At 42.7% G+C, this 15,866-nt stretch overlaps 1 protein-coding gene and 1 pseudogene across 1 annotated transcript in view; one reads left to right on the top strand and one right to left on the bottom strand.

Moving 5' to 3' along the window:
• Positions 1-15,866, top strand: part of UBAP1 (ubiquitin associated protein 1) — a 72,904-nt gene that overhangs the window by 32,628 nt on the left and 24,410 nt on the right. The window contains exon 2 of the mRNA XM_003263407.3: positions 8,356-8,396. Within this exon, the coding sequence (XP_003263455.1) occupies positions 8,363-8,396 (34 nt within the window). The 5' untranslated portion in view covers positions 8,356-8,362. The remainder of the gene's footprint in view (positions 1-8,355; positions 8,397-15,866) is intronic.
• LOC100588151 lies at positions 11,054-11,758 on the bottom strand (annotated as a pseudogene).

The following is a 15,866-nucleotide window of genomic DNA, read 5'->3' as shown; positions in this document are numbered from 1 at the left end:
CCAATCCTTTTGACACTATTCCACAAGATAAAGAAGGAACCATCCCTAATTCATTGTATGAAGCCAGCATCACCCTACCAAAACCAAGAAAGGACATAACCAAAAAAGAAAACTACAGACTGATATCCTTGATGAACATAGATGCTAAAATCCTTAACAAAATACTAGCTAACCGAATCCAACAACATATCAAAAAGATAATCCACCATGATCAGGTGGGTTTCATATCAGGGATGCAGGGATGGTTTAACATATGCAAGTCAATAAATGTGATGCACCACACAAACAGAATTAAAAACAAAAATCACATGATCATCTCAATAGATGCAGAAAAAGCATTTGACAAGATCAGCAAAATCGGCATACGAGGGACATACCTCAATGTAATGAAAGCCATCTGTGGGCCAGGTGCAGTGGCTCACACCTGTAATCCCAGCACTTTGGGAGGCCGAGGCGGGTGGATTATCTGAGGTCAGGAGTTTGAGACCAGCCTGGCCAACATGGTGAAACCCCGTCCCTACTAAAAATACAAAAATTAGCTCGGCATGGTGGCAGGCGCCTGTAATCCCAGCTACTCAGGAGACTGAGACAGGAGAATCACTTGAACACAGGAGGTGGAAGTTGCAGTGAGCCGAGATCGCGCCATTGCACTCCAGCATGGGTGACAGAGTGAGACTCTGTCTCAAAAACAAAACAAAAAAAAACCCAACCATCTATGACACACCTACAGCCAACATAATACTGAATGGGGAAAAGTGGAAAGCATTCCCTGTGAGAACTAGAACAAGACAAGGATGCCCATTCTCACCACTCCTCTTCAACATAGTACTGGAAGTCCTAGCCAGAGCAGTCAGACAAGGGAAAGAAATAAAGGGCATCCAAATTGGTAAAGAGGAAGTCAAACTGTCACTGTTTGCTGACAATATGATCGTTTACCTTGAAAACCCTAAAGCCTCTTCCAGAAAGCTCCTAGAACTGATAAAAGAATTCAGCAAAGTTTCTGGATACAAGATTAATGTACACAAATCAGTAGCTCTTCTATACACCAACAGTGACCAAGCAGAGAATCAAATAAAAAACTCAACCCCTTTTACAATAGCTGCAAAAAAATTAAAATACTTAGGAATATACCTAACCAAGGAGTCAAAAGACCTCTACAAGGAAAACTACAAAACACTGCTGAAAGAAATCATAGATGACACAAATGGAAGCACATCCCATGCTCATGGATGGGTAGAATCAATATTGTGAAAATGACCATACTGCCAAAAGCAATCGACAAATTCAATGCAATCCCCATCAAAATACCACCATCATTCTTCACAGAATTAGAAAAAAACATTTCTAAAATTCATATGGAACAAAAAAAGAACCTGCATAGCCAAAGCAAGACTAAGCAAAGAGAACAAATCTGGAGGCATCACACTACCTGATTTCAAACTATACTATAAGGCCATAGTCACCAAAACAGCATGGTACTGGTATAAAAATAGGCACACAGACCAATGGAACAGAATAGAGAACCCAGAAATAAACCCAAATACTTACAGCCAACTGATCTTCGAGAAAGCAAACAAAAACAAAGTGGGGAAAGGATACCCTTTTTAACAACGGCGCTGGGATAATTGGCTAGCCATATGTAGGAGAATGAAACTGGATCCTCATCTCTCACCTTATACAAGATAGATTAAGGACTTAACGACCTGAAACTATAAAAAATTCTAGAAGATATCATTGGAAAAACCCTTCTAGACATTGGCTTAGGCGAGGATTTTTTGACCAAGAACCCAAAAGCAAATGCAATAAAAACAAAGATAAATAGCTGGGACCTAATTAAGCTAAAGAGCTTTTGCACAGCAAAAGGAATAGTCAGCAGAGTAAACAGACAAGCCACAGAGTGGGAGAAAATCTTCATAATCTATACATCTGACAAAGGACTAATATCCAGAATCTACAACCAACTCGGTAAGAAACAATCCCATCAAAAAGTGGGCTAAGGACATGAATAGACAATTCTCAAAAGAGGATATACAAATGGCCAACAAACATATGAAAAATGCTCAACATCACTAATGATCAGGGAAGTGCAAATCAAAACCACAATGCAATACCACCTTACTCCTGCAAGAATGGCCATAATGAAAAAATAAAAAAAAAGTAGATGTTGGTGTGGATGCAGTGATCAGGCAACACATTTACACTGCTGTGGGAATGTAAACTAGTACAGCCACTCTGGAAAACAGTGTGGAGATTCCTTAAAGAACTAAGAGTAGAACTACCATTTGATCCAGCAGTCCCACTACTTGATATCTACCCAGAGGAAAAGAAGTCATTTGAAAAAGATGCTTGCACACGCATATTTATAGCAGCACAATTCACAAGTGCAAAATCGTGGAACCAACCCAAATGCCTATCAACGAATGGATAAACTGCTGTGTGTATATATGTATATACGATAGTGTGTGTGTGTGCGTGTATATGTATATACATATGTATATGTGTCATATATATATACATATACATATATATATATACATATATATATACATATACATATATATATATATATATATATACATATATATATATATATGATGGAATACCACTCAGCTGTAAAAAGGAATGAATTAGCATTTGCTGTGGCTTGGATGAGATTGGAGACTGTTCTAAGTAAAGTAACTCAGGAATGGAAAACCAAACATCGTATGTTCTCACTGATATGTGAAAGCTAAGCTATGAAGATGCAAAGGCATAAGAATGATACAGTGGACTTTGGGGACCTGGGGGGAAGGGTGGGAGGGGGGCGAGGGATAAAAGACCACGAATAGGGTGCAGCGTGTACTGCTCGGGTGATGGGTGCACCGAAATCTCACAAGTCACCACTAAAGAACTTATGTAACTGAATACCACTTGTACCCCAATAACTTATGGAAAAATAAATAATAAAAATGGGTTTAAAAAAGTATAGGAAGTTATCGGTGAGACGTGTACATATATATGTACACACACACATACATACACGTATATACATATATATAAAAGATGTTCTGGGGGAAGAAAACTGACCCTAAGTAGGTATTAAAATGCCTTTGAGCTTTGAGAGACTGAAGTGTTGCTGCATAGTGGACCTTAGAAAAATCTTTATGTGCCCAAATATGGATTTCTCATATTCTTAAGGACTGTGGAAAATAATATATAATATTGGAAAAAAATATATTTTATCAGCTCTATTGAGGCATGATTTAAAAAATTTTACATTATTTACTAACAAAGAGAACTGTATTTTATTTTTCATTTACTATTCCTTGTGGTCTTCTATCTAGTTGTTCACTGCCTCATTGCCTCTCTGATTTTCAAACTCGGAAGTTGCTGACACGCATCTTTCTGGCCCTCTCCTCTGGAGCACCTCTTTGTGCCAATTTTTTTCTGCCATATTTTTCTTGTAATTTAATTTTAAAAACAACTTACTGAGGTGAAATTCACATAGCGTGAAATTAACCATTTTAAAATGATCAATTTAGTGGCAGTTAATACTCTCATAGTGTTGTGTAATCACCACATCTAGTTCTGAAACCTTTCCATCACTCCAAAGGAGACCCTTACCAATTACACAGTTTCTCTTTCCCAGACCCTGGCAACTGCCAGTCTGCTTTCAGTCTCTTTGGATTTTCCCTTTCTGGACACCTCATATGAATAGCATCACAAAATATTTGTGAACTTTTATGTCTTGTTTTTTTATTTTTAATTTTTTTTTAGAGCTGGGGTCTCACTCTGTTGCCCAGGCTGCAGTGCAGTGGTGCAATCATAGCTCACTGCAGCCTTCACCACCTGGACTCAAGTGAACCTGATTAGCTGGGACTACAGGCGTGCACCACCACACCATGCTAATTTTTTTTTTTTTTTTTTTTTTTTTTGAGACTGGCTGTCTTGCCCAAGCTGGAGTGCAGTGGCTTAATCATGGCTCACGGCAACTTTTGCCTCCTGAGCTCAAGCCATCCTCCCACCTCAGCCTCCCAAGTAGCTGGGACTACAGGTGCGTACCACCGTGCTCGGCTAATTTTTGTATGTTTAGTAGAGATGGGGTTTTGCCACATTACCCAGGCTGGTCTCAAACTCCTGAGCTCTAGTTAATTTTGAAATATAGAATATATTATTGTTAACCGTAGTCACCTTACTGTACAATAGAATACCAGAGCTTATTCTTCCTGTGTGATGGTAACTTTAATCATTCATCAACTTCTCCCCATCCCACCGCCTGCCCTCCTCTTTACTACCCTCCCCACCTCTCCGGCCTCTGGTAATTATTATTATACTCTTTACTTTTTTGGGAGGGGTGTTTGCTATTTATTTATGATAAATATTCCACATCTGTGATTCTCTGCAGTCAGAAGTTCTTTGAGAGGATGCCATCAGCCTTGGTCAGTCAGAGAATGGAGTCATCTGATTTACCATCCTGTGAATGGCCCTAGGCAGATAGCATAGGTCATTGTTGTTACTGTTTTGAGACAGATTCTCTGTCTGTTGCCCAAGCTAGAGTGCAGTGGCATGATCTCGGCTCACTGCAGCCTCTGCCTCCTGGGTTCAAGTGATTCTCCTGCCTCAGCCTCCCGAGTAGTTGGGACTACAGGCATGTGCCACCATGTCCAGCTAGTTTTTGTATTTTTGTAGATACTGAGTTTCACCATGTTGGCCAGGCTGGTCTCGAATTCCTGACCTCAGGTGATCTCCCTTCTTCGGCTTCTCAAAGTTCTGAGATTACAGTCGTGAGCTACCGTGCCTGGCTGGTGGTGGTGGTTGTTTTTTAAATTTTTTAATTTTTGTTTTTTCAACTTTTGTTTAGATTCAGGGGGCACATGTGCAGTTTGTTACCTGAGTAACAACAACAAAAAAAAGCCTCTACTTTTATGAGATAAACTTTTTTAGATTCTGTATGAGTAAGATCATATAAAATTTGTCTTTCTGTGTCTGGCTTGTTTCAGTTAACCCAAAGTCCTGCAGGTTCATTCATATTGTCATAAATGACAGGATTTCGTTCTTTTTATTTGAGACAGTCTTGCTGAGTTGCCCAGGCTGGAGTGCAGTGGCACCATCTCGGCTCACTGCAACCTCCGTCTGCCAGCCTCAAGTGATTCTCATGCTGGATTTCATTCTTTTTTTTATGGTGAACAGTTGAGCCTTTTAAAAAAGGCAAGCATCTGGCTGGGCGCAGTAGCTCACACCTGTGATCCCAGCACTTTGGGAGGCTGAGGCGGGTGGATCACAAGGTCAAAAGATCGAGATCATCCTGGCCAACATGGTGAAACCCCGTCTGTACTAAAAATACAAAAAATTAGCCAGGCGTGGCGGCGGGGGCCTGTTATCCTAGCTACTTGGGAGGCTGAGGCAGGAGAATGGCTTGAACGCGGGAGGCGGTGGTTGCAGTGAGCTGAGATCATGCCACTGCACTCCAGCCTGGTGACAGAGCGAGACTCCATCTCAAAAAAAAAAAAAAAAGCCAAGCATATCCATTAAGTTTTGGTGGAACTTCTTTATAACTTTCCTGATGTCAGCATATTCTAGGTGTTGTTTGGAAAATTATTTATTAAATCAAAGACTCAAACAGCCTCTCTCAAGTTCTTTACCTCAGCAACAGTTGCTTCTTCAAACAGCTGATATCACACAATTTTTATTGGGGTTATAGAAATGAAACACAAATTTTCTGCATATGTCTGTGAGCATATTCACAACTCTCATTGCTGGAAGTTTAGATACCACTACTTTCCCAATTTAGGAAAACAGATTTCTGGTATGTGCCTATGTGGGAAGGTTGAGGCTGCTAAGAATCTTGCTTCTGGGTTTTAGAAGTCTCACTGTGAGACCAGGTGCACTGGCTCATGCCTGTAATCGCAGCACTCTGGGAGGCTGGGGTGGGTGGATCACTTGAGCCCAGGAGTTTAAGACCAGCCTGTCCAACATGGCAAAATTCCGTTTCTACTAAAAATACAAAATAATTAGCCGGGTGTGATGGCACACTCCTGTAATCTCAGCTACTCGGGGAAGCTGAGGCATGAGAATTGTTTGAACCTGGGAGGCAGAGGTTGCAATAAAGATTGCGCCACTGCACTCCAGCCTGGGCAACAGCGAGATGCCTATGAAATGTTTTCTGCATGTATGAAAAGGTTAAATCATTTTCTGTATGGTTTGCTGGTTCTTTGAAAATTGATAATACATACACTTTATAAATTTAATTCTCCATGAACTACAATATCAAACAGAATACACTCTATCTCTGCACCATGCTGAAAAATGGAAACTTTTTTTTTTTGGAAACAGGGTCTTGCTCTGTCGCCCAGGCTGCAGTGCAGTGGCACCATCACTGGTCACGGCCGCCTTGACTTCCTGGGCTCAGGTGATTCTCCTACCTCAGCCTCCCGAGTAGGAGGGACTACAGGATGCAACACCACACCGGCAAATTTTTTGTATATTTGTAGAGATGAGGTTTCACCATGTTGCCCAGGCTGGTCTTGGAACTCCTGGGCTCAAGTAATCCACCTGCCTCAGCCTTCCAAAATGAGGGATTACATGTGTAAGTCACCACGTCTGGCTGAAAACAGAAACTTTTCAAGAAAAGTTTTAAAAGAAACTACCAAATTAATAGATGTTACCATATAACGTTCAGAAATACAAATATTTTATGAATTATTCCCAGTGCTATTACTTAGAGGCAACCATTGTAAATATTTTTTATGTACAAGTTGAGTATCCCTCATCTAAATCCTTGGCACCAGAAGTGTTTCAGATTTCAGATTTTCTAACTTTTTGCATCATACTTACTGGTTCAGCATCCCTAATCTGAAAAAAATGCCCCTATGAACATTGAGTCTTGCCTTGTCTCCCCTCCTCTCCTCTCCTCTCCCCTCCCCTCCCTTCCCCTCCCCTCTCCCTTCCCCTCCTCTCTCCCTTCCCTCTCCCCTCCCCTTCCCTTTCCCTTCTACCGCTTTCCCTTCTCCCCTTTCCCCCTCCCCTCCCCCATCCCCCCTCCCCCTCCCTCCCCTCCCCATCCCCTCCCCCATCCCCTCCCCCTCCCCCTTCCCCTCTTCCTTCCCTCTCCCTTCCCCTCCCCTCTCCCTCCCTCCTCCCCTCTCCCCCTCCCCTTCCTGTCTCCCCTCCCCTCTCCCCCCTTTCCCTCCCACTCCACCTCCCCTCCCCCTCTCATCTTCCCCCTCCCCCTCACTCCTCTCTCCCCTCCCCTCACTCCCCTCCCCTCCCCTCTTTCCTCCCCCTCCCCCTCCCCTCCCCTCTTCCATCCCCTTCCCCCTCCCCTCCCCTCCCCCTCCCCTCCCCTCCCCTCCCCCTCCCCTCCCCTCCCCTCCCCCTCCCCTCCCCTCTTCCTTCTCCCTCCCCCTCCCCTCCCCTCTTTCTTCCCCCTCCCCTCCTTCCTCCCCCTCCCCTCCCCTCTTTCCTCCCCTCCCTCTCTCCTCCCCTCCCCCTCACTCCCCTCCCCTCTTTCCTCCCCTCCCTCTCCCCTCCCCCTCCCCTCCCCCTCCCCCTCCCATTCCCCCTCCCCCCTTTCCTCCTCTCCCCTCCCCTCCCCTCTCCTCCCCTCTCCTCTCCTGCCCTCTCCTCTCCTCTTTTCTTAGACAGGGTCTTGTGCTGTTGCACAGGCTAGAGTTCAGTGGCACCTTCTTAACTCACTGCAGCCTCAAATCCTGAGCTTAAGTGATCATCTCACATCAGCCTCCCAAGTAGCTAGGACGATAGGCATGCACCACCACGCCCAGCGAATTTTTGATTTTCATTAATTAATTATTTTTTGTGTGTGAGACAGGGTCTCACTCTGTTGCTCAGGCTGTAGTGCAGTGGCTCACTGCAACCTCAATCTCCCAGGCACAAGCGATCCTCCCATCTCAGCCTCCCAAGTAGCTGGGACTACAGGTGTATGCCAACATACCCAGCTAATTTTTTAAATTTTTTATAGGGACAGGGTCTCCCTATGTTGCCCAGGCTGGTCTTGAACTCCTGTGCTTAAGTGATCCTCCCAGCTCGGCCTCACAATGTACTGGGATATAGGAGTGAACCACCAAGCCTGGCCTTGGCTAATTTTTAATTTTTTTTTATATAGAGATGGAGTCTCACTGTGTTGCTGGTCTCAAATTCCTGAGCTCAAGTGATCCTCCCACCTCTGCCGCCCAAAGCACTGGGATTACAGGCATGAGCCACAGTACCTGGATCTTTTTTTTGGACTTTGGGAGTGAGACGTGAGGATTCTGTCAGCCCTGAAACCTTAGGTCTTCTGGTTTCTTTTTTGTACTCTCAATTTTCTTTGTACTACCTTAAAGGTATAATGTGCCTAAGAAATATTTCCTTGTTTTTCAGGTTCTAAATGGCTTCTAAGAAGTTGGGTGCAGATTTTCATGGTAAGTGGACTATTAGAATCATGGTTTAAGTTATGATTTGATCAGAGGATTTGGAATCACTTAGCATAGTTTTAAGTACAGTGCCCCTTTTTGTCTCTTAATGAACAGCTTGACAAAAAGTTGTACAACAATGCATCATGTATATCCGAAAGGTCTTCAGAGAACTTGAAATATTTCTTCAAATGGGTAGTTAAAGTTCAGAGTGTCTCTGGTTATTGTACTTGAAGCTACTAGTGATAGATTAGGAGTCTGCCTGTTCTGGTTCTTCAGCAGCATTGAAGGTATAGTTACCTTTCCCTTTCCTGTTCATTAGTCATAGCTCTTCTCCATGTGTGTGTGTGAAAAATTCTAACCCTTTGGTTAATGCTTTATAATGTTTTAGTTTAGTTCCCTGTGCCCCATCAAAGGAAGTAATTTACTACAAATCAATCACTATATTACAGAGGTATCAATACTGATATTTATAATTTTGAATTTGAAATTAAGAGCTTCTCTGTCATTTTTTCCTAAGATACAACCTTCCAAAATGGAATACAATAATAAACTACTATCTGCCTTTGGAGGGGAATGGAGGGAGGTGGAGGTACCTAAGAAGTTAAAATTATACCCTTTTTTCATACAGTAGAAGATAAGAATTAAAAACCAGAAGTAGCCAAATAACACAGTTATTTTAAGAGAGGTAAAGCCAATATTCCATGTTAAAAATTATATCAGCCAGGCACAGTGGCATGTGCCTGCAGTCCCAGCTACTCAGGGGGCTAAGGTGGGAGGATTGCTTGATCCCAGAAGTTTGAAGTTGCAGTGATCATGCCACTGCACTCCAGCCTGGGTGACAGAGTAAGACCCTGACTCAAACAAAAAAATACATATATATATCACATCATTTTAAGAATTATTTACTAGACTGCCTGGGGACGTGTTGGTATGCTCTTCTGAGCTGCGAGTGGTTGCTGGTAAGATCACTCAGCTGAGTCAGAGTGGTGCGCAGTGACTGTGATTTTACTTGCTTATATATTTTATACAACAGCCTTTGAATTTTGATTTGTCAGTGTGCATATACTTACATAGATAACCTGCCTGAGTTTTTAAAAATCCTTTTGAAGTTATTCAAACTCTGGAATTAGCGTTCCTTAAAGAGGTCAGGCATCTTATCTTTCAGGTAAGCTATTTCCTATTATTTATAGATTATTACAGGTCTTCTTAAAAGTATTCAAATGATAGCAGAAAGGCAGATCTGGGCAGGGCACGGTGGCTCATGCCTGTAATCCCAACAGGAGATTAGGAGGTTGAGGCGAGAGGATCGCTTGAGGCCAGGAGTTCAAGACCAGCCTGGGCAACATAGTGAGAACCTGTCTCTACAAAAAATTTTAAAAATTACCTGGGTATGCTGGTATGTGCCTGTAGTCTCAGCTACTCGGGAGGCTGAGAGGTGGGAGAAGTGCTGAGCCCGGAGGTCAAGGCTACAGTGAGCCATGATCATGCCACTACACTCCAGCCAGAATCACATGAGAGCCTGTCTCAAACAAACAAAAAATGATTCTTGCCACTGAGCTTAAGAAAAGAAAAAGGGAAAAAAAGGCAGATCTGAATTCCCTCTAGATCACCTTTTCAAGGGAGAAAAGAGAGGACAGAGCCAAGGGCAGAGGAAAAGCTTAGGGAGAGAAAATAGCAAAAATGAAAAATTTACACTTATTTCAAAAGATAGACTTTCTGTTTTGAATCTTTGGAACATCTGTCTTCATCAGACTGAAAATAGCTGGACCCCATGTTTTGTGTTTCAACTGAACGTTCCAGAGAGAAGATTATAATTCTGAAGGTGTCTGTTCAGTAAAGACTGATATTTCCCATATCTCCTTAAATTCCTAACCAGGCCAGGCGCGGTGGCTCATGCCTGTAATCCTAGCACTTTGGGAGGCCGAGGCGGGTGGATCACCTGAGGTCAGGAGTTCAAGACCAGCCTGACCAACATGGAGAAACCCTGTCTCTACTAAAAATACAAAATTAGCCGGGTGTGGTGACACATGCCTGTAGTCCCAGCTACTCGGGAGGCTGAGGCAGGAGAATTGCTTGAACCTGGGAGGCAGAGGTTGCGGTGAACTGAGATGGTGCCACTGCACTCCGTTCCGTCTCAAAAAAAAAAAAAAAAAAAAAAACCAAAGTGTTATTTTTTTTTGTTTTTGAGATGGAGTCTCGTTCTGTCACCCAGGCTGGAGTGCGGTGGCACAATCTCGGCTCACTGCAAGCTCTGCCTCCTGGGTTCACGCCATTCTCTGCCTTAGCCTCCCGAGTAGCTGGGACTACAGGCGCCTGCCACCATGCCCAGCTAATTTTTTTTGTATTTTTTAGTAGAGGCGGGGTTTCACCATATTAGCCAGGATGGTCTCGAGCTCCTGACCTCCTGATCCGCCCGCCTTGGCCTCCCAAAGTGCTGGGATTACACGCGTGAGCCACTGTGCCCAGCCCAAAGTGTTATTGTTTAAATGAAACTTTCTACCTGAGTAAAATTTAGGAGAAAAATTTTCTTTCTCCCTTAGGCTGCTTCTCCTTTAACAGGGCTCTTTTTGCTGAGTTCCTGGTTGAATTTCACTGGCTTTAGTTGTTTTTTTTGTTTGTTTTTTTGTTTTTTGTTTTTTTTTTGGGGAACAGAACAATAAACACCTTCATTACATGGGTGAAGACAAAACGAGGATTTATTTGCCTTTCCGGACCTTGACTTTCCTAAGATAGAACTCCAACTCCTTGTCCTCTAGCACATAGCCATCTGCTTGGCCACACTGTCCTGGCCTTGAAGCGATGCCTGCAAGAAGCTTGCCCTGCTGGAACTGCTCCTCCAGGAGACTGCTAATTTTGGCATTCTTTTTCCTTTCATCGATTTCTTCTGAAATTTTTTAGATCATTTTTTGTTTAAAATCTCTTCTTCCTCAGGAGTCAGCTTGGCTCCTTTCTTGCGTCCCAGGGGTAGCGCATAGTGGGACTCGTACCACTGTCCATACAGTGTGCTGTCGATGAGTATGGTGTGCTGTCTGTTGATGAGCATGAAGCAATTCTTCACCAGGGTCTTGGTACGGACCAGCTCGTTATTAAACGCATTGTAGACAATGCGTTTAATAACGCATTGACAAACATCGATGATCCTTGTTTTGCAAGTACAACACTGAGCCCCAGGAGAAATTCCCCACATGCAGCCTTAGGGCATGGTATTTCTTGTTACTTCCTCAAACATGGACTGTGTGGATGTGGCAGGGGCCAATGTTGGTGTTGGCAGCTGGGCACCCCTGCTCATACTTCCACTTCTTGTGGTAGGGCTTTCTCTTGCCCCCGGTCTTGCGGTGCTTGTGTCAGTTCTCCTGAGAGATGCCCATCGCTCGGCGCTGGCTGGAAAGAGCTAGTTGGGTTTTTAGAGTAAAGTATCCTATTTTTAGATATCAGGTAGTTTAATAGAAATGAAAGGCAATAGATGGAGAATATTTAATAGGCAATTGTGTAGGCATATGAGTACAGAAAATAAAGTTTCTGCTCTCTCAAGGCTAAAATTAGAAAGCCAGGAACTAAGGCTACTCCTTCCACTTCTCAGGAAGCTGCTTAGCCTTTCTTCACTATATGTCTCTGTGTCTGTGATCCATTATTATTCTTCAGTTCATAGACTTGCTTTCTTGGCCTAATAGTGTAGAGTACACAGGGCTATAAATGGCCACCCCAGTTAAGGTGCTGCTTGGCTACTTGATCTTTCAGTTTCAGTGGCTAGCATCATAGAGATAGAGATTTTATATCTTTTGGTCAGGGCAAACTGATGGCATAGCCTTCTTAGCTTATGAGCCTGTGGATTGGATCCTCCGAAGTTAGATATCTGACTGGTCCATTGGGAAGTTAATGGATGTGGGTAACTTTTCTGTGGCACTTGGGGTGTGGACAGGGAGGTAATAACTGCTGTCATGACTGGATATTAAAATGTATTTTTTTTCTTTTTAATATTTGTGACTGAATAGGTCTGGTGCTGTGCTGTTTTTGACTAGCACTTGATTTACCTCTGAGTTTATTATTTTCAACTAAAGGTGAACAACTTCACTGTTACTAGTAACCATATATCCCTAAATAACAGAATAAGGGAAACAAACAGTTATTTCTCAAACTTCTAAAAATATTATTATCCATTTCTTATAAAAACTGCATACCCTTGGCTTAGTTTGGATAAGGACTTTCTTGGAGCCTGGTACTTTAAAATCTCAATCCTCTGGCCGGGCGCGGTGGCTCACACCTGTAATCGCAGCACTTTGGGAGGTCGAGGCAGGCTGATCAGGAGGTCAGGAGATCGAGACCATCCTGGCTAACATGATGAAACCCTGTCTCTACTAAAAATACAAAAAAAAAATTAGCTGAGCATGGTGGCGGGTGCCTGTAGTCCCAGCTACTTGGGAGGCTGAGGCAGGAGAATGGCGTGAACCCAGGAGGCAGTGAGCCGAGATCACGCCACCGCACTTCAGCCTGGGTGACAGAGCAAGACTCCGTCCTAAAAAAAAAAAAAAAAAAGAAAAGAAAAAAGAAATCTTAGTCCTCTTTAACTGATTCTTATTTTCATCTAGGAGAAAGGTTATTTATCTGGAAAATGTGTTGAGACTCTAATTTATGAAAAAATAGACCCCATGATAAGATTTGATAAAACTAGCCCCCCTCCTTAAATCACTTTACTGAGGTATAATTGATATATAAAAAGCTGTACATATTTACATATTTAATGTATACATCTTGATGAGTTTGAGGATAAGTATACGCTTATGAAACCATCACCATCATTAAGGCATAAACATTCATGACCTTCCAAAGTTTCCTCCTACTCTATTGTGTGTGTGTGTGTGTGTGTGTGTGTGTGTGTGTGTGTGTATGTGTGTGTGTGGTGGGCTGGAGGGATTGCTTGAGGCCAGGAGTTTGAGACCAGCCTGGGCAACATAGAAAAACCCCGTTTCTTGTCTTTTTTTTTGAGATGGAGTCCTGCTCTGTCGCCCATGCTGGAGTGCAGTGGTGCCATCTCTGCTCACTGCATCCTCTACCTCCTCAAGCAATTGCTCAAGCAATTCTCCTGTCTCAGCCCCCGAGTAGCTGGGATTATAGGTGTGCACCACCATGCCTGGCTAATTTTTGTATTTTTAGTAGAGACAGGGTTTTGCCATGTTGGCCAGGCTGGTTTTGAACTCTTGACCTCAGGTGATCCACCCGCCTCTGGCTCCCAAAGTTCTGGGATTACAGGCATGAGCCACTGCGCCTGGCGTTGTTTCTACAAAAAATTAAAAATTAGGCAGGTGTGGTGGAGCTTCTCTATAGTCCTAGCTGCTCAGGAGCCTGGGACAGGAGGATTGCTTAAGCCCGGGAGTTCAAGGTGATAGTGAACTATGATCACATGTGCATTAGGTTGTTTGGTATTGTTCCAGATATCTCTTAACACTGTTCAATTTTTTTTTCCCTTTTTCTCTCTTTGTATTTCAGTTTGGCTAATTTCTTTTGACCTAACTTCAAGTCCCAAGTCTTTCTTATGCTGATTATTGTCTTTGGATTAGCATAGCCTGGCTTATGAACCATCAAAATTTTTCTTTTCTGATGATGCATTTTGCACTTGTGGCATTTCCATTTGTCTCTTTTTATTTCCATCTCTCTGCTGAAGTTCCCATCTGCTCACATGTTTAGTTTTTCCATTAGACCCTTTAACATATTTATTATTGTTATTTTAAAGCTCCCTGTCTGATGTTTACAATCTCTTGGCTATCCCTGAATTTGGGTCTGATGACTGGTTCTTCTCTTAATTCTGGATCACATTTTCTTGCTTCTTTCTGTGTCTTATAGTTTTTAATTGAATGCCAGACAATGTATATTAAAAAGCTGATTTTGTAGATTATATGGCTTGATTTGTTGTTAGGATATGAGTAACATTTTCTTGTGATTTCACATCTTACAACAGGTATCTATGTTATTTTGTATATTTATGATTTTGCCAGTGTTACCTGGCTTGTGGCTTTAAGACAGTTTTGTATTTATTTATTTATTTATTTATTTATTTATTTTTTAAGTCCTTTGCTGCAGGAGGCACTGATGGCTAAGATGGTGATAACCAGTCATGGAATTACAGATTTACTCAATTTTAAGTTTGATCTTCTTTTTAAAAAAACCTCAATTTGAATCTCCTCATGATAATACCTGAATTAAATATTATGCATTTGCTATCCTCTATTGGAGATTTCTTCCCCCACCCGGAATTGCACTTTTTTTAGAAAAAATGGGCAGGTTGCAGAATCATAGGCATATCAGCAGTTTAGAAAGAAAGCAAGCAAATGAAGTCTTCTCAGAGTTTATCCTGAGTCATTACATATTCAGCCCACTCACTGTCTTCCACCAAAGTGGTATGCAGAACCTAACTTCGAGGAACTGCCACAACCACAGCCATTAGGCATGCACTTAGTGGCTATTTAAAAAATTGAACTTAGGAAAATGGGCTCAAATATTTTAGGAAGATTTTCAGTAATAAGGACTGAAACTAAAAGGTATTTGAGGTTGAGCTATAATATTTTAAATTCTAGATACATTGGATAAAAATGGACAGTTCCACTTTGGGAGGCTGAGGTGGGAGGACTGCTTGAGTCTGGGAATTTGAGACCAGCCTGAGCAACAAAGTGAGCCCTCAGCTCTACAAAAAAATTAAAAAAATTAGCTGGGCATGGTGGTGCATGCCTGTAGTCTCAGCTACTCAGGAAGCTGAGGTGGGAGGATCACTTGAGCCCAGGAGAATGAGGCTGCAGTGAGTGGTGATGATGTCATTGCACTCCAGCCTGGGTGAGAGAGCAAGACTCTGTCTTAAAAAAGAAGCTGGGTGCGGTGGCTCACGCCTGTAATCCCAGCACTTTGGGAGGCTGAGGTGGGAGGATCACGAGGTCAGGAGATCGAGACCATCCTGGCCAACACAGTGAAACCCCATCTCTACTAAAAATACAAAACATTAGCCAGGCGTAGTGGCAGGCACCTGTAGTCCCAGCTACTCTGGAGGCTGAGGCAGGGGAATGGCGTGAACCCAGGAGGTGGAGCTTGCAGTGAGGCAAGATCGTGCCACTGCACTCCAGCCTGGGCAACAGAGCGATACTTCATCTCAAAAAAAAAAAAAAAAAAAAAAAAAAAAAAAAAAAAGAAAAGATAATTCCTGAGGCATGATTGGTTATATTTGGGAGAAATATATTTTGTAATTCTCACAGCACCATCATTAATAGTACTTAACGGTGGTCTCTATCCATTATTACAATACTGCTTTCTTTGTTCCCTTTTTCTATTTTTGGAGATGGAGTCTCAGTCGCCCAGGCTGGAGTTCAGTGGTGCGATTTTGGCGCACTGCAGCCTCTGCCTCCTGGGTTCAAGCGATTCTCCTGCCTCAGTTTCCCGAGTACCTGGGATTACAGGCGTGCATCACCATGCCTAGCTAATTTTTTTTTGTATTTT

Source organism: Nomascus leucogenys, chromosome 8 (genome assembly GCF_006542625.1).
Source record: "Nomascus leucogenys isolate Asia chromosome 8, Asia_NLE_v1, whole genome shotgun sequence".
NCBI lineage: Eukaryota > Metazoa > Chordata > Mammalia > Primates > Hylobatidae > Nomascus > Nomascus leucogenys.
The sequence above is the reverse complement of the archived record's forward strand: the minus strand, read 5'-3'. Positions and strand labels throughout refer to the sequence as shown.